A 25,662-nucleotide genomic window follows, 5' to 3' on the forward strand; every position below is an offset into this window, starting at 1 on the left:
CACTCTAGGGTCGACACCGGGACATTCTGGTCGTTAACTTTGCACTTCGTCTCCTTTTCCCACCGCGTTATCTCAGTGTACCGTTTTAGCCACCACCGCCATTCCGCAACCGTCAGTGAAGCCTCGCGAGCTTTCACTCGCGCGTAGCAAGAAGCTAATACACCATCACCACCAACGTTTTCTGCTGACGTCACAGGCACACAAAAACCACACACACCAGGGATGAGCCCCGCCCCCTCGAAATGGCGCTCCTAAGCAGCGCGGATGGCAAAAAAAAAATAGCGAAAATCGTTCCGCGCACCGCTTCGGCCACTCTGGTTTTCCCCGCGCTCATCGGCTTGCACCTGTTGAACCGCCGTTTGCGCCTCTCTCCCTCCATCCTCCCTTGCGCAACGGGCCAGCGGAGAGGGGGAGGGGGGAGAGGTCCGCTCTCGGCCAATCGAGGGCTTCTCCGCGTGACGCGCCTGCGCCCGCGGTGCGCTCATAAAGAGCGCGCCGGCACAAACACGGCGCACACATTGTTTTGGAGAGGCAAGCGCCGCGACACCTCGCACGCTTTTTTCTTCGTCCCCGGTTTTTCTATCGCCGGCACCTAGGCGGTGCAGCAACAGTAGCAGCAAGACCTTGTTTAGCACGTGCGAATTCCACCGCCACAGTAACTGCGGAGCGAGGACAGTGCTTTTCGGACGCGGCTCGAGTGACTTTCTTTTTTGGTTTTCTTCATTAACCTCACGTGCTCGTCAGGACCTGACCTTCCTGCGGCCGCGTGGCGAGTCCTCTCTCTGCATCTCTCTCAGCGATTCGGGAACCGCGTGCCACCGGTCGCTGCCAGCCGAGTCTGCTTCGAGTGAGGTCTCTCTCCCCTCCTAATCAACGCACGCCTGAGAGACTTGTCACAGCGGTGAACCCCTAGCCTCCTCTGCTTCGACCTCGGCGAAAGCCTGTTCACGTCCCTCATCACATACCAAGGTGAGCACTGAATGAGGCCTCTCAGACACGCGCGTCCACTGATCGACACTGTTTGCCTAGTTTCCAAGGGGCAGCTTTGTCAGTTTTCGTACGCGCGTCAAGGCGAGAAGGGTGTTATGGTTGCTTTTGAAGCAGTGGAGAGGCGGCCGAATTACCGTGGAGTGCTTGAGCTTGCTTACTTATGAAAAAATGGTGTCGGAAAGATGACACGTAGAGTGGGCATATGTTTGCCCGAGAGCTTCCGGCTATGTCAGTAAACGAGGCACGTAGATCAGCTTTGATTGGGAGGAATTTAGAAATGAAATTACCGTCGGCTGATAGCAATTCCTTGCCTCGAGGTTACCAGTTAATTCGAATTTATTTCAGCTACTGCAAACCCTTATGACTACGCGGTTTGGTGGTTTCTGGGAGGGAGTGACGCTTGGTGAATGATTGTTCAGGGTGAAAGTGATTGAGACTAAACAAAACCAAAAAAAGGTACAAAAACACCGTGTGAATAAAGCGTTAGAAGAGAGAGTTCATCAAGTCCGCTGACACAGCTCTCGCTGGTATTTCTAACTATGTAAGCGATATTAAGGGCTGTTGATGACTATATTACTTCGCTGCTGTGTGTTATCTTTTTTTTTTTGGCAGCTTCCAGGCGGTGACAGGTTAGTGAGCAATCACTCAAAGAATTACGTTCATCTTTCTGTAGCAGCAGCTCGTGCTTCTGCGTTGCTGAGGCAGTCGGAGAACTCAGCGTGAACTAACCCCAAATTGAAATATTTCGTAAGTGCATAGCTGTGTTAATACAGCGCCTCATGTATGTTTGTTTCGTAAGCACCTTATCATTGCGAGTACAATGCACGGACTGTTTTCTAGAATGCGCTGTTTGGAGAGAGTTGATTTGTGTGGTGTCAAATACTATTGGTCAGCGGGACATACGTAAGAAGTCTCTGCCGTATAATCATGGTCGACTGTACGACGAAAAATTACTGAACAAGACAGGTATTACCATAATGCAACAACAGATTGCAAATCGCATCTAAACTTGAGCTTTATAATTTATCCGTTCACTCTTGGCGAAATCTTTTTCCTTCAATCGGCCGGCAGTTAACACCGGGTGAAAGATCAGCGAGGCCAGGAGTAATTACTGTAAAGTTGCACCGCGAAACAAAGGTTGGCAGCCCCATTGTTTCAACTCCAGACAATCCGGAAAAAGCTAACAGAATGAGGCGACATCATTCCGAAAGGCCGGAGATCTGTGACGATTGTTCTCACTGCTGGGGCAAAACTTGCCTAGAATGGACGAAACTATACACAGCAAAAAATTGCAAAGAAAAACAGTGTAAGCAGTGGCGAGAATGATAATCTAGAGCTGTCTGCTGTTGCTTACATGTTAGCGAGGGGCATATGCGCCAAAACAACGGGTCGTCCCATGAATCACTGTCTTCCACTGGAAACCAAAGGTACGTGAAAGGGTGTTGACCGGCGTGGTTGAACAATATGTTGCTCTCATATAGGACGTGCGTGACGCGTAGGCTAGACCTTCCTGAGAAAATATAGTTGGGAACTCCGATGTTTACTGAGCAGCAAGAAAATACTATGCCGTCTGATGCACAAATTCGATATTTTTGGAAGACGGAGTTACGTAATGCGACAGTTCGGTTGGTGAGTTCAGCATATTTCTTAATGATTTTGCATGGCCACACTAGCGCCAGTAGGGAGAGACGTGTCGCTTGACCTGTGTGGCGAATGGGCTTCGATATTTTATTTAGTGTGACCGGAATTACCAAGACGAGTGACTCGAATTCGGTGAAAAAAAAAAGGGGGGGGGGGTGCTTTAAAGTTTCTTATCTCGCGTAAGTGTAATAATGTAACTTCGGGTAACACCTTCAGCGCAGAACAACAGGTATTGCGTGAAGAGCGGAAACGTACAGTCTTTGCCAAAAGTAACCTATCCACGGGGTTTCCTTATCAGCCGTGCTGTGAAGCTCCTTCCGCACCCCTAAAGACTAACACGTTTCGAAAGGTGAGGACGAGGGTTCTCCCGGTCTCACACAGGCAGATTTAGAGCCTGAGCTGTACCGTATTTTTTTCCCTACACTGCCGAGACACAAACCCCGCTGCTTGATTACCTTTGGCAAAGCCACTGTACATAGCGCTGGTCGCCATCACTTGTGACGTCAACTCCGAAACCATAAGCATCACGACGGAGACTGCGTGCACACTGTAAATTCTTCGTGAAGCGCTACAGTGCTCGCTGGATGCAACGAATTTGTCTGGTGGTGTGCCAGCATTGTGGAAAAACTCCCGCTTTTAATCCCTCTCTTCCTTCCCCTCCCCCTTTCCACGGCGGTGGAGCAGTGACAACGACACCGGTATTACGCTCGCCGCCTCCTCGCCTCGTGAGAACGCCCACACCAAAGCTGTTCAGGCGTGGGTCACATGATGAGTGGCTGTTCCCATTGGTCAGCAAAAAGACACGTCAGTGCTCCGTTGTAAGTGGCCAGGAGGTGGTCACGTGATCCTAGAGTGACGTCCGACACACATACTGTGACATCCCAGACCCCGGAGGCAACCTCCATAGCACAGATAGCTGTAAACAAAGAACATCCAGCGTCTAATATGAAATTTTCGCTTCACACCACGTTCTGCCCAGACCGCATTGAGCACATCGGTTACGGCTTCTGTTCGGACGCACGTGTGGAGGTCTAGGCTAGGACGGCCGACTCGCTCCCGGAAGGTCTAGCCCGGACGGCTTTGTTTCGGTCAGTCGTTGGCGGCTGGGTTCAATCCGTGTTTATGACTCGTTCGGAGAGCTCTAATATGGCCGCATAGTGCTGAGTCGTAGCAGGGAACATAAAATGCCTCAGGTCCTTCTGCCACTGGCTCTGGGTAGTATAGAGCAGTAAAGCAGTCTGAGTTAAGCTGAAAGACAGTGGGGAAGATTCGACCTGAGAGGGCAACGTGCATTCCGACTTTCGTGCTTTATAGGAAATACTATTTTGATTGTATTATTGTGAACAAAATAATCGGATCACGTCATCCTTGAAATCAGGACTGCAACTCTCAGGCTTGCCTACTTTCCGAACGCTTCATTTTATGCTGACTCAGACGCTAAAACTAGAAAGCATGTTTACACGTCTGTGAACAAAAACCTGTACCTAACACATTTATAAAAATGATAGAACTGTTATTAGGTATTTGAGCATCCAAATAAAACGAAGAAAATACACTGCCTCTGCAAGCCATACCACCTGGTTGGAAATCTGGCGTTTTATGTTACAACTCGATCATTCCTGTCTGGCAGTAGAACATCCAAAGCAAACTTCAGGACGCGCGTATGAAAGCTGACGCTCGATTCAATGACGCCTGTTAACAATGCCTGGTAGGTGTTTTTGACGTAATCGATGGCCCATCTAGCTCTTTTTGAATTTCTAGTCATGCGAAGAATTCCGACAAGTCATCGTCCATGTTGAAAATGTATACGCATTAAAGGAGTCTGTACTCTTAAGCAGGCTAATTCACTGATAATAGTGGGTTGTATGCACTCATTCTCCACTGGACGTTACGATCATCTTCCGAGCTCTGAACTACAAGCGAGCAGTGAAGCATGTCAGCAATTGAAGAGGCGGGCCCTAGGAACTTTTTATACCCAATAGTTCTGTACAAAAGAATTTTTGAACGGGAGAGACTTCATAAACACAAATTTTTTCATATATTGCAATATTTCATTATACCAATCAGTTGATCCGCATATCTTGCGTCGGCAGATTTGCATTTTTTTTTATTTCATCGTTTTTGCTGTCGTTAAAAGCGTTCCCCATTTTGATTTCTAAGGCAGTCTTAACTGCTCTATGGGAGCGGTGAAAAACTTTAAAAGAGACATTTTGCCACACATCGCAAAAATGGACCGTTACATTCAGTATTTTCAAAACAGTACCTTAAAATTTTCTAATATTCTAAATCTTTGTCCAAACAAGTTGGACATGATAGCGATTTGTGCTATTCGGCGAATAGTGACCTCAGTAATCAGAGGTGTTACGATTCCAATAGGAAGAATAATGGCGGTAACGTAGCCAGAGTTGTGAACGATCACCTCCACGTCTTTTTTTTAAGAGCCCCAAGATTTAGTTTCAGGGTTCCCCTTAGGAGTTTTATCACAAGCGTGACTTCGTCTTTGGCTGAAGTTCAGATTCCTGATGCAGTGGAAGATCGCTCAACGGTCTTTTCCCTGGGCATTCAGGTAACGAAAGCTCGAACTACGGCTAAGGGATTACAAAGGAATTCGACATCGCGAGGCGCCGAAAGCACTTTGTTCTCGAACACGCGTGGCACAGCCGCTCCTCATTCCGTCGAATATCGGCAGCGCCAACCGTGTCGGTGTTCATGTCTGGACTGCGCGGATTGTCCATTGTCCTTCGAGGCGGGATAATCTCCAGACACCGCGCAATGCGCTCATCGGCTCCACTTTTGAGGTCCGTTATTAATTATTATTATTATCACCGCGGAGGAGGATCGCCCCGAAGTTTCGCAGGGAGATGCGGTCGGGAAATCGACGAGAGAAAGACTAGAATCGAACGAGCACTGGCAGAAAGGTTACAAGCGAAAGAAAGCGTCAGAAGAAGAGATGCAATAAGATCGGTGAGACGTCAATCTTACTGCGCACTGCGCGCTAATGAAATTTGGCTCTTGAAACAGAAAGGGCAAGCACAAGTGGACTGCGTGGGGTTGTCGTTTCTGTGTCAGGTGCTGAATTTTGTTAGGGCGCAGTAAGGATGATGTACAACCAACTAGTCTCGGTCATAGCGCGCTGTCGTCAGATAGCCGCGGTGTTTGCTGCGGCATGCAAAGAATGCGATGAGCGCGTTGCAGACGTGGTGCAACCAGAGATAGATAAGGAAAGCAATACTTCTAGAAAAACGTGAAGATCAAGGAAGTCTAGCTGGGCTTGCCAAAAAACAAGCAGGTCGGTTAGTGACCAACCAAACGCACTCATTATATGAAGAGCTAACGTGCTGTTCATATTGTATACTGGGTGATGTGCTTAGGAAAACAGGTACGGATAATTGTGTTTTGGAAAAGAAAAGGAGGTAAAATCAATAAAAGTGAGAAAAGGAGTGAAGGAAAAAGTCGGAAAAAGAGTAGTAAAAAAGTGACCAACAGTTAATCTCTGAAGTGATCTCAATGGAACTTCTGGACCGCGACCACAACACAGAATTCAGCAAGTGTTGATAGGCCCATTCTTCTACCTCCTTGTCTCGAACACAATGTCAATACAGTTTCAATCTAAAACGCGCTATTGCTTAAAAGTAGAAGATGGATAGAAGACAACCTACAACACTCGTATCTATCAATGTTAATGAAACGTAATCACAACCCACCAGTTTATGCAACCGTTAATCAGTCCCGTTCGTCTCTAGACAACTGTGTACATGCCTCAGCGCTGCATGAAAATGACGCTAACTAATATGCGACTGAACCTCGGCATAATTGGATGCAGCCTGTCCGGGCGTGTAATTAGTTATCTCAGAACTTGCCGCTCGTGTCCTGGTAACGTAGAAAACACACTGAGAGGTCGCAGCACCTTTCAGGTGATGATGATGATGATGACCTCAGGCTTAATGGCACGTACCCACAGCGGGAGATTGGCCAGGTTGCGTTGCTGGTACAAACTCACTCATGAGCAAGGAGTGAAGTAACTGGCTAATTTTGTGTCCTAGACTGGAATAATGCGGGATGATGGAAGATATCTTTTCCTTTTCTTCTTTAACTTCGCCCCCACCTAGCCCATGGTAGCGCAACAAATTCGACCACAATCTCACCGCTCTCATTTAAAGGTCGCTCGGTCGACTCCTGCGCCGAGAGCGGGCCCGAAGACTGAATCTTTGCCGGCAGAGGTGCACTATAATATGCCCAGTTCTTCGTTTCCAGCATTATCTTCGACATCGTCTTCGTTATCTTCTTAGCCTCTACCGGCGGTTCCTCCAATCACTTGAACGCACTAAAGAAGCCGTGGCGCAGTGCGTCGAAGAACACTACGGATTTCTAGAACACTCCGGAGAACACTGCGGAATTCGAAATCTCGCACAGCAGTGCCGCTGAACTTCGTCTCACAACTTAATTGTTCACAGTGGAGCAAATGTTACAACTGCGAGGCGACAATTTTCAGTAGTTGTTTGGTTGATTTGTGAGCTCGTGGGAATTGCGCGCTTGTGAGCTCCGCCGTTTACAGGTTTTCCCACTGAATTTAATCGTACAGCCAGCGAGAATAATCTATGCGCCGACTGTTGTAACCTACACGCCATGTAATTCAATCCTAGCGCAAAGCACTTAATATAAGAGCATGCGCATTGAATCCAATTTCCAACTCGAATAGTTCCAGCGCCAATCAATTAGATTGAGTGCCAACTCAGTTTATAAAGCGCCAGCTGTTTTGAATCGGGTGCCAAACAGTTTTATCCAGATGCGGAAAGCGAATGTGACAGAGGACTCCAATGCAGCAGAACACATGCGAGGAATAAAGCGAAGTTAAGAAAATTTTTGAAATCATGCGGCCCCTAGGCAAAGCGTCAGTATATTGCATAGCTTTCGTCAATATTGTTGTCAACACTGCCTTAATGCAAGTGCTTTATAACGCCGCTAAAACGCACAATCTCAGCATCAGAAAACTCCTCAGAGGTTGAGTTCTCTATCTTACCGGTTCTATATTTTGCCAAGAAAACGGAGGAATGCTCACATGTGCGCACTCTTCGTTAGGAAACATGAAATTAAACTGTATTCAGCAAATACAGCAGGTAGAGTGCGCTGCTTTCGACAACCACAACTGTTAGTCTATACCAGCAGCTCTAAGTGAAGACGATATGTAAAAAGTGTGAGGTCGCACTTTTAGCCACTTAATGTCCCCCAGAAAAAAAAAACTACATTTTAAGGACGGGCACTTCTGTGCCTTGTATATGCCTAGATTGTTCGTAACCTACTCCGCTAATAAAGCCGTCCTGGCAAATTGAGCACTGCTGCTACGGGGATAATATTGAGAAGCCAGCAGCTATTCTTGATCGAGGTTGTAAGCTTTGGTGTAGCTTCGCTTTCTTTACCTTATGAAGCTGAAAAAGCGGTTAAGTGAAGAAACGTTAGTCTGATTCTATGAGACTTCCTGTCTGCATCAAGTCTGCATTACACTACTCCCTCTTGTTCCTGCTAGTGGTATTGAATCGTGAGTAGAACCTCACGAATACCTTTTATGGAAAAGAATCGGCTGTTTTACAAAGGCCGTACGTAGCACCAGCATGCACATTCAGTGCATCTAAAAATACACAATCAGCGGTGCTTAACAAGCCACTCGAGCCAACACTGAGGCTTAATAGCTGCGCGCGACTCTTGGTTGCTGCAAGATATGTCCAGAAAGCAAAATAGTGCGTGCGAATGTGACGCTTAAGCGTCGGATTGTCTCCAAAATTATCTCAACTTCGCTTTATTCCTGGCATTCGTGTTCTAAACTTTGGAGTCCTCTTCTGCATTAGTTCTCCGCATGTAGATTAAATTGGTTTGTCCGCGGGTTTAAACAGCCGGCGGCACTCGAATTAAATGGTTTAACGCTGGAATTGTTCGAGTTGGCGTTTGGAGCATATGCGCTGGCGCATAGCTTAAGTGCTTCGCACTCGGATTAAATTCAATGGCGTGCAGATTACAATATTTTCCCTGGTACTAATAAGATTAAATTCAGTTGGAAAATCCCTAGTGCTCTTAGTTTTCCATCCGTTTCGAACAGTTTAGTCGTGAGACAGAGTCTCGGCTCTAACGTTTCGCAAAAATATAGGTATCCACCGAGATTTCTGCTGAGTTTTGCGCCGATATCAGAGTTGCAGTCATACACCGTGCTTCACTATAGGGCACCTGCTAGGCCCAAGGGAGAGCTGGAATTCGTGAACACTCGTTAGCGCGAAAGGTTTGTACTGTTCATGTCACTTGCAACTACAAGCATGATGACGGTTGCGTTTACCTTTTTGCGTCTCTGCACCACTGCCATCGGTCATCAGCGGTGGAGGCGCCAAAAACCAACGCGCCACAACAGCGTTGACTTGCTGAAAGATGTCATAGCTGCGTATCGCAGTACCCAGCAAGGGAACTGAGAGAAATCTGCAAGCAGTGTATTTTTTTTTTCATCGGGCAGATCTTTAAGCTTTGCACACAGTTTTTTACAATATGGTTCAAGTTCACGGCCAAATGCTAGTCGCGGGTCTAAAACAATGTGTAAGGAGGAAGAGAAAACCGCAGCAAGAAATAATAGAGCTAAAACAAATAGAAATTTTTGTGCGTCATGCGGCGACGTTGAAACGATAGATCATTTCATCCTCTACTGCCGGCGGTTTTCACGGCAGAGAATTCAGTTTTTGGAAAATCCTCTCGCTCAATTAGGACTGCCGTTTACTCTTCCCGTCCTCCTCTCCTTCGGTGCAACCGTCAAAGGGCATGCCATTTGGCAGGTGTGTCAGCCTCTTCACAAGTATATCATCGAAACCGGGAGATTTTTGGGTTAACTTCTCGATGCGTTTTCTTTCCTCTCAAAATTTATTTCTTTCTGATGCATTCTTAAAATTTAGTTATTCTACTCGCAGCGCTTCGTTTCCTTGATTTTCATTCCGATTTCCTCAAACTTTCTAAAAATTTGTGATTTTATTTTTCTCGCAGAGTTCTCTCAATTCATGAGCCGCTTGAGATAAATCAGGATGAGCTTTTGCCTGTTTGAATCTGTACCAAACCCTGGTCATTCCCCCACCGTGGGTATGTGCCATCGTATTTGAGGCAACAACAACAAAGAAAAGTAACAAGGCACGAGCAGGTGCGAATACAGACTTTTACATGCGTATAACACGGTTCTCCGCGTTCAGTTTCTTGCGCTGGTTTCCATCACGCAGGATAAGCTAATTTGTGTACGTTCCTTTTACAGTCTCTCAGAGCATGCGAATATGCTTTTCGTTGCAGTACGCTAAAAAGGTGTCCACTGGTAGCAGGATGCGTTATGCGAGTTTAATTCCTGGCATAGGTAGTACGCCTCTCTGTCTGACTTCCACGCAATTCCTGAATGCGCGGGTAACATTAGCTGTGACTTCCTCCAGCGCCTTGGTCCAAATGGCCACCGGTCGCGTTTAGCCAACTGTTTCTCGCGCTCGCCAGATCCGAGATGCGACGGGCTTGAACGGCGATAAAGAGTAGAAAGGTCCCGAATAGGCAGGCTAACAATGATCTAGGTGCTTAAGTCGCCGGGGAAGTTGGCGCCTGTCGTATGCTGAGTGCATAGGTTTGATAGCGAACGTGGAACAACAGTGTGCTACTGAGCGTCAAATATAGAGCCTATGTGCGATCGGCGCAGTAATGCGCAAAGAGCTGACATTACACCTGGCCTATCGAGAACTCAGCAAAGGTATCCCTTCCTCGATTCAGCACTCCGCTGCAGACGGATAGTGGCACTCGAACGGCGCAGTAACATGTTCGCTCTACAGGGCAACTAAGCTCCGAAACGTGATTGAGGCGCATGCGCCACAAAAACAGCTCCCTGCGTGCAGTGTACGGGAGGGATAGTCGTCTTGGTGCATCACTGCAGCAGAATAATAACAATTAATAGGCGTTGCTGTCTGTGTGAAAAGGCGCTGTATTCAGTGGTTACCTGTGCACTCCACAAGTTGCGCTGGGTCACAGCTGCTTGACCCTTTAAACTCAAAGTAAACTCCAGCTTACTATCGGCAGAGGTTGGTGAGGCTTGCAGGAGGTCAGTTCTGTTAAATTTTTATTTTTTGATTACACTCAGAAATCTTTTCGCAGATCGAAGAGACTGCGCCGATGTCCGTGTGAGTCTTCTCCGCTAATTTTGTTTGCTGACAACTTCAGTTAGTATAAGCAGGCGCGCGTTCGCAAACACGAAACACTGCAAGTGTTTAATTGTATTTGCGACGTACTATATACCACACTTTTTTGTGTAACCCTAAAGGGACGCATTTATCTCTATCGACCTCTCTGAAGTCAACGACGCTAACAGTATGCAGTCTATGTTCCAATCAGCCGTATAACAGACCACGCGTGGCGTATTAATAACCATTATTTTTTTCAATAGATGATGTTGCGATGGGCTGTGACAAGCTGAAGTCATTCGTATTGGTACACACGTTAAGATATAAAGAGCCCAGTTCTCTTGACATATTTCTTGACTGCCCTGGCAGAGAACGTTTAATGTGCACCGTCGAGGTACGTAAGCAGAATATGCCGTCAAGCTTGTCAGCGTGCCTAGCACAAGCAATAAAGCTTTCTGAACACTTAGTTCTGATGCCTCGTAAACTCTCACAGTATACGTATCTTTTGTTTCATGCTTATCCGGGGAGAATATGTAACAGCAGGAAGAAAAAAATAAATGTAGATGCACCTCGAATACTTATTGACTTGGAATCCCGTCCATTCTTTTGCTGCTTATCTTCTCTTCAGATATCAAAGTAACATCGGTATACGCTTTGTTAGAAGTGATGCATTAGTGATTCGCTAGGCATTTCAGGATCACCCGATAACGAAGAGCTATTGCCGAGAGCTCTTCCTATATGTCTGAGGTTCTGGGCAACGCTAGAACAAGCCATTCTTTAGACGTCCAAGGTGTTGAGAATCCTTTTACTAAGGCAAGAGGAAAAAAAAAACTGCTCCTACCTTTTGTTGAGAGGCGCACGAGTGTTTGTCGTTATTGAATGTTCTCCCCTTTACCACAGCATGTCGGTCAGCGAAGTCGCCCGTTGCTCCCAGGAACACTCGAAAGCAGGAAACAAGATTGAACGAGCTATCAGTATAAGTCCGGCCGATTACTTTCATTCCAAGGGGGAGAGAGGGTGTAACTATGCGGCAACGATGGAAGCTCATTCATAGATAAAACGCTATCTTAGTGACGTCATTGCTCTCATCTGACTTATGGTTCGTGTTCAGAGCATAACAGAAATAGATTGCTCGGTGAGCATGCCATATCGGTCTCCCTTTGGATGTCTGCGTGATATTTTCTGTCGCTAAAAAATAGATAGCGAGCCCTTAATTTATAGGTTTCCTGCACGGGAAATGAACGGGACGGAATTAAAGGTACATTGTGACTCCCGGATAGGTTCAGGACCTTCTTGTTCTTGATGATCATCGACACCACTACCACCCCTTATAACAATAGCATAAAAATGTCAGTTCCGTCCGTCAAACGAGAAAGGCCTTTCTCTCTTATCTCTGATTTTGCTTGCCTCGCAACAGATTCAGCCACCCGATCTCGGCAAATTTCTAAATTTGTTCTAACCAACTGACTCTCGCCGGAGCGTGACCGAGTGTTTCTAAATTAAATAAAAAGCTACCCGCGCAAATATCTGTCACTGACTAAACGAAGGAGCGCCGGGTAAAGTTTTTGAATCACGTACGTAATACTAGATGGGATAAAACGTACCTCAGGTCGTCACGTCGTCCAATCCTACAAATGATAGGGCATACTGATAGCTTGTTCATTTGTTGAATGGTGTCAGCCTTACTATTCTTTTTGTATGAGGTAATGTTTCAATGGTTAACGATTTTAATAGGAGCGAGAATATGACGTTTGATTCCTTCGCACCGCAGGGGCCATCTTTGGTAGTTCCATAAGGGCGAAGACAACGGACGGACAGAAACCTGCAAATATGGCACTGTCCGGGCGTTATCCTAATGCTGTTACACTATGCAGTACAACCGGCTAGCCCACATCGCGATCCTCGTGCATAACTTCGTTGTTTGACGGATATAAAGATCGTTTCAGTCAAGGTGCGGCCACACGCACACAAATAAAAACCCTTTGATTTCGTTACAAGTTAGAAGCCGGAACATTCCAGCCGCCCTTACATCAGTAGTTGTGTCCCTCTCCCAGACATTCATTCACTGAAGTATGCTGCTTTAAGTTTGACAATTCTACTCAACCGAGGACGACTGCAGCCAGCATCTATATTTCGGTTCATTTTAAAGAACACCGTCTTAATTGCGATGTCTGAAAATTACTGAATGACGCTTGCGAAGCTCTGAGAGTAACTCGGAAAGCCAGAAATCTTAAATTCGTTCGCACAGATAGCGCTGAACTCAGGACGGACGCTTACACGTCCAAATGCTGGCCTTCAACATTCGCCGCTGCGGTGACACAGTGGCTATGGCGCTCGACTGCTGTCCCGAAAGACGCGGGTTCGATCCCAGCCGCGGTGGTAGAATTACGGTGGAGGCGAAATTCTAGAGGCCCATGTGCTGTGCGACGTCAGTGAACATTAAAGAACCCCAGGTGGTCGAAATTCCCGGAGCCCTTCACTATGGCGTCCCTCACAGCGTGAGTCGCTTTGGGACGTTAAGCGCCATAAACCTAAATCAAAGCTAAGCCTACACTTTCTAAGGCAAGCGCTGCTTTTTTTGTATGTAGATGAAGCGCAACGAAGGGCAGAAACTTTAGCCCGACACCATGGCCGGGTCGAACGCGTGGAAAACCATCGGCCTTTATCAGGTACGGCATACTTGCGTCGATGATTACCTGGAGGTACCGCGCACGCAGCCAAGATACGCTGTTCCACTTAGCTCGCCCAGACTTTCATCGCTGTTGCGTACAGGCGTGTGTAAACACTTTATGCTGCCGTCTTTGACCGGCGGTCTGCCTCAAAGCCGGTGCTGAGGTCAGTGTACCGAAACGTTAATGCCAGTTTGAACGTGCTCGAGCTAATTTCGTTTCGCGGCACATATATGCGCAAAAAGCTCGCCTTGGAACCTGCACCCGGCGTAACTGCGGGAATTTATTTTTTCGAAAGACGGTCATTACAACCGCCGTAAAATGGCGCATAAAAATGTAGCGACAGGCTTTGGCGGCAGGACAAAGAGGCGAAGAAACGAATAAAAGTGATTCTTGGAGAAACACGTGCTGTTAGACGTGAGTATGAATTTCCATAAATGGCTCATTACGCCATCAGCTCTGGTGCGTATTGATTTATTCCGCTGTAGCTGCCGCCACCCTGCTCAGCTATTGTGCGGAAATACCTTAAGCACCATCTAGCGCCGCTCGGGGTGCTCTCTATATATGAAACAGCTATCATCATAGTCTGATTTCGTTAGCTGAAGGAAGGAAGCGCTGTGGGTGGCAGTAAAGTATTGGAAAATCATTTATCACGGCTCCCTCTGCTATGGTAATGCTGCTCCAGGTAGACACTGCAGCATTTGACCTTGCGGTCGCGAGAGAAACTTAAAACAAAAAGAGTGCTGACGTCAAATTACGCCGAATATGGCCCAGTAAATTATTAGTGTAAGCTAACAACAAAAAGATTAAGAACTTGAACGTTCCGAAGCGACACGTTGGCTATGAGGAACACCGTAGCGGAAGAGGCTCGGGATTAATGTAGACCACTCGGAGTTCTGTAACGTGCGCTAACATCGAATAGCACACAGGTGCCGTTTTAAGTTTCGCCTCACTCTAAACGAGGCCGCCGATCGAGGCTGTGGCTGATTCCGGGTCCTGCGGTTTAGCAGCCGAGCACTTTATCCACTGAGCCACCACGACGGCACGTAAAATGAGAAGTGATAAACTAACAAAAAAGTTTAAGAACTTTTTCCCCGAGCGACGAAACAATCTTCCACATCGCGTGCCTTTCTCATTGTTTCTCATTTAAGTTCATGGGTCAGCATGTAAGGTCAAGCCGGAGGAATGAAAGAAATTAAATGTGCATTCTCTTGTAGTGATCCCTTTACTGGAGTCCACTGGCACTTAGAAGGCAGTAAAAGAGTTATTATGTTCAGGATAGACGCTTCATGACGACGCATCCAATATGTTCGTACGTCAAATTAACTCTAACTGGGCACAATTATACAGCTCTCAACTACACACACAGCACGCGAAAGCAAACGCTTTCTTTTCACTCTCGCCCTTTCTTCCACGCAGCTCCAAAGAACCAGACTTCCAAGTAGGCTCTTTTATTAAACCTCGGGAAATGTTTTTACTCCATATTTTCTACGCGACGAGTATATTAATATATTCTTGTTCTCTTACTGTTCTGTGTGTGCTTAGAAAGTGAACCTTAATCTTCGATCTTGTTTTTCCTCTCGCGATAAAAACGGTAAAAACGTTTTTAACATTTCGCAAAAAAAAAACGATATACATAAAGAAAGTATAACAGAAAGCTGTAAAATCGACGATTGGCTTAGCACCCTGAGGTTCGTAATCGTGGTGGTTTGGAATGCATTCAATGCCAGGCGATCAACTTCCCACCGTTCACGCTTAAATGATTCGTACGTGAGAAGGTTGTGCATTCCATTCTGGCAAAGCGGTATGTAGAATCCTAGAAGGACAACCATCGCATCTCTGACAGAAGACAGCAAAGACAAGCAGGGCATGAAAAGAACTAAAGCTGAGGGAAGGAGGTGTTTAGTCATTTGCTATACGCTCTTTTATAGCTCACAATAGGCGACTGACCGTCTCGTGCTGTTTGCGATCGGCGCTGTTATATCTGCACAGCTGCCTTTGAGACAGCGCCCGAGTGGAGCAGAGATACGGTGTCGGCGCAAATCTCGCGAGTCCTAAAGAAAAATGGCACGCACCTTATCGCGTGCCCGCGGTGACTGCCAAGATATTGCGGACGCTCACGGGTGGAGGCCGGCACCTCTTTGCAGTGAGCCGCTCTGCCGATGCACGGATGTGGGACACGAAGGGAACATAAGCGGCCTACAGCTTATGCGACACACTTTTCAAAACTCCGGGTTTCTAAACCGAACCGTTACACATTTTTCTTAATGGCAAGGCGTACGTATTTAGTTATTTATTTACCGTAACACCTTACAGGCCTCGTAGGAGGTATTGAGCAGTGGGGGCGGGGGGGGGGGGGAATGAATGCAAATATTATATATATATATATATATATATATGCACGACTGACCAAAAGGTATTTACAAAAAAACAAAAACAATAGGAAGTTCAAATTTAACATAACAACGGCACAGTCAACTTTCAAGGCAGGGAACGCACGTGAAGTTCATGCGTTATAATGAAGCTTAAATCGTCAACGTTATTCCTGTAAGGGCACCACTTGCTGCGGTAGACAGCGTATTAGTTGTGCTTTTCGCCTTCATCTAGCTGGAGGCTTGACACGATACTATTTTGGCATTGTGCACAGTGCGGAAACCTACTTAATGACTAGGAAACGTTCTGCTCTGCACTTGAGGAATCATTTTTGTAAAAAAAAAAAGAAATTGCCTAATGTTATGCTTGAAAGCTAAATCATATTCCTAATCAGGCCACCCCAGCTTGTACACCGCATCGCTGGCTCAGAAGCTTCACCATTTAGATCAAATTGTAAGTTTCTACGATGCTTGTCGGCTGGTTTTCCACGGGAATAGGTTTGCTCATGAACAAATAAAAATGACACGACATAAAAAAATATTCATACGCGCACTGAAGCCTCAGCGAAATACCAACGTTGCACTTAAAACAACGATTTGAGAGAAAAAAAGAGTGGTCCCGAAATTGTGGGATAGAGCACGCACCCATGCTCGATCTACGTTCTACCACCTTCATGTGTTATTATGAAAACGTCTCATGGCTAAGCAAACTCGGAACTTCTACCTAACTGCTCTAACGTGTGTACGCCATTTCGGAGCTTTTGACGGGCTGTACGAACTTCATTGAGAATGAAGAGTCTCGAAAATGTAGCTCGAAAATGTACGCAAACTCATGTACGCAAAAAATGTACGCAAATGTACGCAACAGCGGCATTGCAACACTAACACGTAAACACAGCGTACGCCTCCTCCATTCCAAAGTATCTTGCATCAGTGCATTCTGATTTTGCGACTGTGTTTCGCTTTGCTCTCACTCCACCTTACACTCGTGAGCAATGTGAGGGGGAACAAGGTTTTTTTTTGTGCGAAATTGCGAATTTGCTCGTTACTTCTCCACTAAGTGTGAGAATGACTTTTGGACATTGTAGGCCAAGAGAAAAGCGAGTTAGAAAAGAAAGACCAAAACAATGCTCTTGTCAGACATAATCACGGAGTAACCAATAAATGAATGCTCAAACTCTGTTCCCTCTGTTACTCCCGACTGTACGTACGTATATGAGACATAAGGCGGAGAGCACTGGACTACCAATACATCCATTTCGAAGTTTTGAACTGTATGCTCAGTAAGACAAGGAAGACGACACAGCTACTCACCGCATCGCTGCCCTTCCGCACATGGCTTTTCTCTGAGTCCTACGCACGCTCCTTGCCGTTACCGTAACTTCGTCACCGCTGGAATCCCGATAAGTTCAAATGACAACGACTGACAAAGAGGAAATGGCCTTTACGCTTCAAGGAGGAATGCGGCTGTAGGAGCAGCCTGAAGCAACAGTCCGAATGATACGATGTGGCAGTAGAAGCGAGGATGTGACTTCTGCTCAGCAGACAATTCATTAGAACCGGCTGGCCACATGTGGGAATTCATTCGTGAGAATTGGAGAACGGGCAAATTATTCGCTCCTGAGTTTGACCTTGCCGTGAAAACCCCAGGGCCGCTCTGGTGCGTGCGATCGCAAATAGACGTTCCTTCAATCGATAGCTGTGTCCCGATAAACTGCCGTGAACTGTAACTCATGTGACATACCCACGTTTCTTTGGGCAGTTATAACTGGCGTGTGTGGTCACAAGTGGAAGCTGATGTCCAGATTTCTTAGTCAGGATTCTGACATGGTGGCCAGGCTGGAAAAATCTTCAATGTTTTCGTGTGCAAACATTTCCTCGGTACAGCTAGCCACGTTAATTTGTGCGTAACTATATTCCAGGGCAGAGTAGACTGTAAAGAAAGGGCGAGCCCGTAAAATGATGAGCGGTTAGTAGAAAGGCCTTCATTAGAGCGTAAAAGAGGGAAGGGATAAAGATATAACATAAAGGGACCTTCTGTTTGATTAAATCAAAACAACCCAGGGCGCTTTGCCGCAACGGGGTAGTGGACGGGCTTAATGCTTCATCACTGGCAGGCCAGCGCTTGCCGACGGAATAAAATTGCGAGCAGAAAAAAACTGCCAGATTATTGGGCATTTGGCACGCAACGCAACACGCCGTCGAGGCTCTTGCCAAGCGCGACATTAACAGCACCCGTTATTCGCGCAGAATGAAGAACGCGGTTAGCAATACATAAATTTGTTTGTATTTTATTTTCGCAGAATGCCGCTGCCTAAGTTCAAGAGCACACGCACCAGATTAAGGCGGCACGTCACTAGGCGTCCCACAGAAAACTAATCTGATCGATACAAGAAGCGGTGCCTTGGAATATGCTTGCACTCTCCGTTATAAGGGCCCAAATTTTGTGTGGCATCGGCCAGTAACCAAAATAGCCGAGGCCAGATGTAAATGAAACGCAGGGCACTGGAGCGCTTAGTCAAGGGTCCGGTTTCAATGACGTCATTTTTACGGTCATGGAAACGGAACCTTGTGTTTTGTAATGAATCGGTTCTTAACTAACTCTTATGGCGTTTTAACAGCGGTGGCTACCAGATTTAACGGCAGGCCAAATCTCTCTATCAAAAGCTTATCAAGTGCTCATAACCGGCAGGTGATATCGCTGATCGACTCTGGTTTTAAATGTGGAGCTGGGCATTTACACTGGACGGTTCTGCTAAAAAATCTGTTCTTCATTAATCATTATTATTCACCTCCTTCTCTAGTAGAGTGCACGTGACGTCACAGTGTAGTCACTCGTGACTTCACTACGTGATGACAAATCAGTATGACCAGCGCAGGAGTAGGAAGCGTGCCCTAAAATCTATCACTGGAAAAAAAATCTGAAGTATGGACCCTGCACAACACTATATCTCTAGACCGAACAGTCATAAAGGCACGTAAGCATTTTTAACGGCAAAGCGTGGCTGTCCGCCTGGACGTGAATCACCTAAACATGTAAACGTGAAGCCACCTGCGAAACCCGCTTGCACACGTAGTTCTATTTGTCGGCAGGTACGCGTGCTTCTGAAGGAAGCCAGGGGAACTATTCGGAAGACTGTTGGTGCTCGTTAGTTCGTAGAGCCAGCTCGCCATTGGTCGGTTGTTGGTTCAGCGGTGAGTGTGACTGGCCTGTAAAGAGGACTGTGAAGTGGCCATTCACGATGTTTGTCGTTCATCTTCCTTGAGAATGCGCGAAGCATAGGAGTCATCCACTCACGAGCCAGTTAGTACACTTGAAGACGTACGAAATAACTACGCCAATTTAGCCTTAACCCTGATTTCCTAAAGCTCGGAATTTCGTAAGTCTCATCCCAGTAGAATTCTTAACGAACCGGTAAATATTGCTGTAAATTTCTCGGGAGGGCTTCAAGTTTTCGTCATGAAGACTGAAGAGACTAACCCACGAAAGTAAAGCACGCATCACCCTGTAACCGAGAACGCATTAAAATTTTTAAAAATAATGAGCTTGCTAAGCGCACCAAACAGGCGATACCGCGGAGCCGCATGTGCGGATTGTTTTGGATTTTTGTCTCTTCACAGGCTTAAGACAATCCCAGAACCGAAACGATGCTGTTACAACCTTGTTTGTTTATAGTAGCTGCAAGGACGACTCTTGCTCTTATGAAAGCTTGAGCGAGCGGGTAAAGCATATTCGACCCATAACAGCGCAGGGTTTGTGTTTCTTTTGTCTTCTGCCGCGGTTTAGTGCGGTGTTATCAGCCAGGTTTAAAGTTATCGAACGTGGCACCGTCCCTTGAACAGTTCAACTTTCTGGGTTCTTATAGGCACACAGAACAGCGAGTTAGTCTATTTAGCGTTAATGTCAACGAAGACTCGATCCGTGTGCAGTTTTTGTTCACTTCTACCCATTTACCTTTTGGAGGCCATTTGCGAAGAACATCTTAACGTACCGTAGGGTACCTCATGCTGACGACCTGCACGCTTTATTATGGAATAGCAATAGATAAACCGTCGGTACAGCTAACAAACGGCTGCTTCGCGTGTGCTTGCGATGTCTTTTGAAAGGGTTTAGCAAGCTTGCAAAAAAAAAAACACGTGCGTTTTTCATCGACGTTCACGCAACCATATTCAGTGTTGTGGAGCGCCTTCAAGTTTGCCAGCTTATATGCTGTGCTCGATCTGCATGCATAGATGCGCAACTGCAGTATATAGTTTCCGCCCTCAGCGGTTTCATCTTATTTTTTTTTCTGTGTCTCAGTTGGTTTAGTACTCTTCGGATATACTTTGCGCGTGCCTGATCTTTGGTGCGCTTGGTATGACGTAATGCATCTGGTGACATCGAAGGAACGAACACAATAGTATGAAATTTTAGCGGCCGTTGTCTTCAGAATCTACTCATATTTGCTATTTTTATTCAACTATAGCTGGCGCTACACAAATATATTTTTTATACAAGAAGGCAACAACACATAGAACAAGGAGGTAAAAAGGGGCAACCACAATCTGGTGAAACGGTGGGAGAAAATGATGCATATAGAAAGGATATGTCGTGGAGTTCGAACTTTGGGGAGTCTGGTTTCCGCGCGTGGCCAAGAACTGAACGAGCTATGCACAATGACCTGGCCGAAAGGCTTGGCATGATGGCACAAGCAGGACCCCTTTCATATCGGTGGACATTGCGGGACTGTTTTTTATTTCTAAGCAGCGTGGCATAAGAGAGTGAAGCATATATCATATTACGCGGCTGGGGTCCCCAGAACTAAAACAATGAGCCGAGCAACGCTCATTGTCATTCCATTGAAAGCGCCAATTTTGCAGTTGTATATACTTTTTCTTTTCTTTCGATGGCATAAGAATTATAGGCTTGGGTTTTCAATTTGCGTTGATAACTACGCATGAATATACTAAAAACAGGTTATTTCTTGCGTTAACACAATAAGAACGTGCCGTGGTGAATAGCGGGCTTTTTTTATGTTGTAAGGATGCTAGCTGAAAAGAGTTAAGAGCTCCAGGGCTGTGCAAAGGCCATACTTTCTTTGTAAATGCCATACTTTAATGCTAGGCATGTCTGGTTAAAGATATAGTGGAAGGAAAAAACAACGAAAAAAGACTAATTATGGAGAGTGTAGCCGCGCGCACCATGAGCGCATGACAAAGGAATTGAGCCTACAATTCAAAAGAGCACCTTGCTGGAATGTAATAGAGCTGTTCAGCTATAATGTTCTCACAGTATGTCTAAAGGAAGATAAAGGTAGTTAACGTATGATAAAAGACGTGCTTAATATAATCATACATCGATCTGATATTGGGTACTACTGAAGTTATGCAGCGTCCGACAATAGCGCACGCGCCTTTTGTGTACTAGACGCAAGACAGACTTGACAAGTAGTGAATCCACCTGCCACGTGCCATTGCAGTTAGTGCACGACGCAGTGGCACACGTTAGAGCGGAGGCTAATGACCCTTTGGTGCTTTTTAATTTCAACGAGCTTCACCTACGGCCCGGCACGTAAAGTAAATGATGGAAGTCTCGTTTTTTCTCTTCTTAGTCAATGCCCTTTGACAGGTCGGAACACATTTCAGAACCACCATGCAGCTCTCTACGGCAAACGAAGTAGCAGGCTCCCAGACAGCGCGGAGGGATGGAAGTCTGGAAAGCCTGTAGGCAACACAGGCTTGAGATTCGCAGGGACTTTGAGTGTTCACTGTGGCTTGCGGACAAGCCCGCTAGGCACCTGCTGCACATGACCAGTCCCGGCACTACGAGAACGCTCGGTAGTCCGTCGTGAGGTGTCATTCGTCAGCGTCTGGCCATGACCATGGAGATGAGCACGCTAATCATAATGACGACTCCGCCAACGACGGCCACTTGAAAGAGGTACTCGCGCAACACCTTTCGGTGGATGAGCTCCTGCAGCTCGCGGCCCTGTTGGTTGCGCGGTTCCTTGGCCAGCATCATCTTGGTGAAGTGGAGCGCCGTGCTGTAGTTTCCCAGCTTGGTGTGCGCGAGCGCCGTCATGTAGCAGCAGTCGATGGGCCGGTACTCGAGCTGTGTCAGCTGCTCCATCAGGACGATTCCCTGCGATGCAAGGAGCTATCAAATGGCTGCCTCCACAATTCGGTTGGCCGGCAGCGCCTTGGCACGGCTTTAAAGGTAGCACACTACTAGTTCTGCAAAGCGTTGGCCTGGCAAGAAGAGCATAGCCCTATACCGAGTGTCTACAGCGGAGTTTGGCTTCCTCACGCGTAGAGCTACTACCAAGTGCCGCAGTGCCATTAACAAAAGCTTGTAGCTTCGGCACTTCGCAAGGAAATGTCATTTTACAGTGAAAGCTACTTCGCAAGGAAATGTCATTTTACAGTGATTTCACTGCTACATATAGTTGCAGAACTGGCTGCGTCCGCGGCAACTGCGGACGAAAATGAAACCACATCATGATGCAATGACGTCACATGACGCACTACAATGAAAGAACGCAATCAGGCGTGCGCAAACTACGTCACACTGATCTTATTACGCACCAGTGGCGCGTTCTCAGCGTTCTTGGCGAGGTTAAAAAAGACTCTTGTTTACCTGAACTTGCGCCCGGTGGAGTAAGATGGTCCTAAAACGGCAAGGTAGAATACCTTCCTCCTCGTATGCCTAGGAACTGGACAACAAACTATGGTGAATTTTTTTCGTCAAAATTGAATCACCTGAAGGAGCATTGTGTTCTTCCTCAATGAGCCATGACTATTCCTGATGATCTAGAACCGCAAGCACACCTATGTCGAGACCGAAAACAATATTGAAGTGCGTGAAACAGACAAAATTAACTGTTCCAATAACTGACTAAAGTAGTGTAACGCAAAGTCGGCTTCGAGAGCAGCAATGCAGCCTGCCTCGCGGCGTGTCGGGAAATAGCGGCGACCAGCATGTTTCCCACTGCCACGCACCTTGATGATGTCAGCCGGGAAGCGGCTGAGGACCAGGCACCGACCGTAGTCGTACTGCACAGCCGGCAGCATGTGCCCGTGGTGCAGATGCTCGTTGTAGCTGATCTCGATGCGGTGCAGCTCCCTGGAGTCCACATACGAGCGCAAGAGCCGCTCGCAGTTAGACGGCTTGTGTCGAGACATGGCCGATCTCTCTTTGGCGGCCTTGCTCACGGGCTCAGGTAGATTCTTGGTGGACGAGTGCCTTCGACAGGGCTTTGGTGGCTCCTACCACGACGGCATGTCTTTTGTTTGACCAGCATCAGCCGCACAGTGAACGGAAGTGATTTATTCTTGAGTCATTCGCGCGCACTACGCGTTTGATGATCGAGGCGTTTCCTAGTGGTCAAAATATGCAACGCTGGTGAATGTGCGCTTTAGTAAAGGACGTTATCAGTTTTTTTCTTATCTTTACTTCGCTAAGTCACCATCTTTTTTATTTAAGTACGTTTTCATTCGAGGAAAATCAGCGTTATGCAGGTCTTCTCCCGAACACAGTATGCACTATCTGTTTTTTTTTTACTAGGCGTAAGCGTGTCACGGCTAGAAGAAGACGTGGACGATAGCGGGACTGGGTACTGTGTGAAATAATGCAGTTCTTCGTAGCTGAATCAGTTTGATAACTGTGCTGCCCATATGCCTCGTGAACTACTGACTGCTAGTGTGGTTTGGTACTGAGCAACAGCAGCAGTATGACCTATTTCTTTTAGCGGCATATGTCGTAGTATATTTTAATATACTAATAACATAGTATATTTTATTACATTTCCAGTACATGAAGATAATCTGTAAGCACACACAGACAGGCACGCATACTAGTGTGCGATGTCAAGAGACGTAAGTGAATGCGCTTAACATGGCTGCCATTTTTGTTTTCCCACGGTTGTCCGCTGGTGTTTACATGTATTAGAGTTCATTGGAACGTAGGCCGCCGCCTTGCATAAAAAGTCAATGACCCACCGTTGCCATTTAGAGGACAGCATAGTCTGTCAAGTATCGCTGGACTCGAGAGCGTTTCAGGACGGGCCGCAAGTGACGAGATGAGGCCACTCTGTTGTCGCTGACAATCCGAGATTGCGTTACTAGTTTCCAGTTCGGGAATCTTCGTCTCGGTTAATAGTAACTCGAGTTTCTCGATCAGCGATAAAACGGGATCGAGCCAGCACGTCCCAGGCGTCTCCCACCCGCGCGTCGGCGCAGTCGAACCCAACGGTGCAGGAGTGGCGGCATTAAACTTTAACGGCCTTTTAGCTTCCGCTAATCCAATGAGGCTCGAGGGAATCGTGGGCGACTCGATTAGATGCCGCCGCAGCGCTCCCCGGCTGCCCCCAGCGGAGTCGGAAAAGTCTTTATTCGATTTCTTGACAGGGGAGCGGGCGCAGACGTGTTTCTCTCTCAAGAGCGTCCCGGCTCCTGGCTCGGCTGGCTGCATGGCTGGCTGTCCCGCGGGCTTCTGACTCGGCTTTGTCTTTTCATACGGCTTTCCTATCTTTCGATTTTATTGAGCCCGCCCTGGAGGCTTCGAAGACCGCAAAACTGTGCGGCTACTCTTTGTACGAAAGCAAAAAAAAAAAGGAAGCGGGAACAAATATTCAGTAAATATCTCGCTGTGGTTGCGTGGGAGTCGAAGCGCACTGCCAGCTACCTGTCTTTTTATTCTCTGTTTGACCGCTTAAAAGTGCAAACAGGGCACGTCGTTTAGATAAAGCCGTGGAGTAAGAACCGCGCTTGGAAGAAGCGTCGCTGAATAATTCCGACGAAGTCTTCACCTTAATATAGACCGGGCCCTTGTTTGCATTCGGGGCCGACGAGTAATGGAATGTCTCTCCAAGTCGTCGTTCGCATTCCTTCGTGCCACTGTCCTTTCACCTGTTCGCGAGATTCGTTATTCTAAGTAAACGAATTCGTTCTTTTCACCTGTGCGCGTGTCTCGTGGTTTGCAGAATGAATTTACAGTCGATACGAACGAACAGTTGCGGGAGGAAAAAAGGAAAGTGACCATAACATTCGGGCTGTGCTGTTCGCGCCGTCCGAGTCAAAGCCGAGTCGACGCGTAAGGAAGAGGGAACGGTGAAGTCTCTCAAGTTTCTGGCGGTTCGCCGGTCGCGACTTAACGCTGACACAGATGCCCTCCTTTCCTCCGCCTCGAGCTATGATTGCGATGGTCGAGGATGAACGGGCGATTGTGTAGTTGCGCTCCTGGCTCGGCCTCCTTGATTGACGTGTCACGCGAATTGTTTGGTTAAAGAGGCACCGACGGCTGTAGGCAAACACACTGCCTTGCTCCGCTGTAGGGGACGCTTATCTGTCACCACGTCCTCTCAACAAGCTCCTTCTCCAAGCCTACACCCATTTTCTTTCTCTCCCTTTCTCCTTCCCCCTCTGTCTTCATCACACACAACATCATTCTCTTTCTTTTCCGGGCCCTTCCTGATTCCACTAGGCTTTAACAAATTTGTGCCGCTTGTTTACAAACCGTGAGAGTGGGCGAAAAAACGTCACTTTGTGTATCCAGCGTGGCTCCTCATTCGTCAATTTGCGACGCGGACGTAGGAGTGGAGATGTTGGTGTCTGTGCCTCGAATCGGAACTATATCAAGTGTTAACGTCAATGAAAATGTCGTATATGCTGTGGCCTGAACATACACGCAAAAAAATTACCTTTAGCCTTTACTGCTGCAGGAGCGGAAGCAGATTGTAAGGCTGATGAGTGCAGTAGTGACGGCTTGTTGGCCCACGGCTTGCATAGATTGAATTTGCGGATATCGTCATGCGAGACAATCTGCTTGTAATTAAGAGGAAACGC

General features: G+C 46.9%; 2 protein-coding genes across 2 annotated transcripts in view; one reads left to right on the top strand and one right to left on the bottom strand.

Moving 5' to 3' along the window:
* Positions 1-514: 514 nt before the first annotated feature.
* LOC144128632 (uncharacterized) overlaps positions 515-25,662 on the top strand; it is a 31,715-nt gene continuing 6,567 nt past the window's right edge. The window contains exon 1 of the mRNA XM_077662172.1: positions 515-969. The gene's annotated coding sequence lies outside the window, so the exon portion shown is untranslated. The remainder of the gene's footprint in view (positions 970-25,662) is intronic.
* LOC144128631 (uncharacterized) lies at positions 20,288-23,335 on the bottom strand. The gene is made up of 2 exons (XM_077662171.1): positions 22,819-23,335; positions 20,288-21,961 (listed from the first exon to the last, which is right to left on the bottom strand). Exons 1-2 carry the CDS (start codon positions 22,999-23,001, stop codon positions 21,683-21,685), a joined length of 462 nt encoding a protein of 153 aa, XP_077518297.1. The 5' UTR covers positions 23,002-23,335; the 3' UTR covers positions 20,288-21,682.

This window comes from Amblyomma americanum, chromosome 4, assembly GCF_052857255.1.
Source record: "Amblyomma americanum isolate KBUSLIRL-KWMA chromosome 4, ASM5285725v1, whole genome shotgun sequence".
Lineage (NCBI taxonomy): Eukaryota > Metazoa > Arthropoda > Arachnida > Ixodida > Ixodidae > Amblyomma > Amblyomma americanum.

Coding starts and splice junctions, on each gene's coding strand:
- LOC144128631 (XM_077662171.1), bottom strand. CDS start 23,001: ATGTCTCGACACAAGCCGTCTAACTGCGAGCGGCTCTTGCGCTCGTAT. Junction 21,962..22,818: donor TCCCGGCTGACATCATCAAG/GTGCGTGGCAGT, acceptor CTTGCATCGCAG/GGAATCGTCCTGATGGAGCA.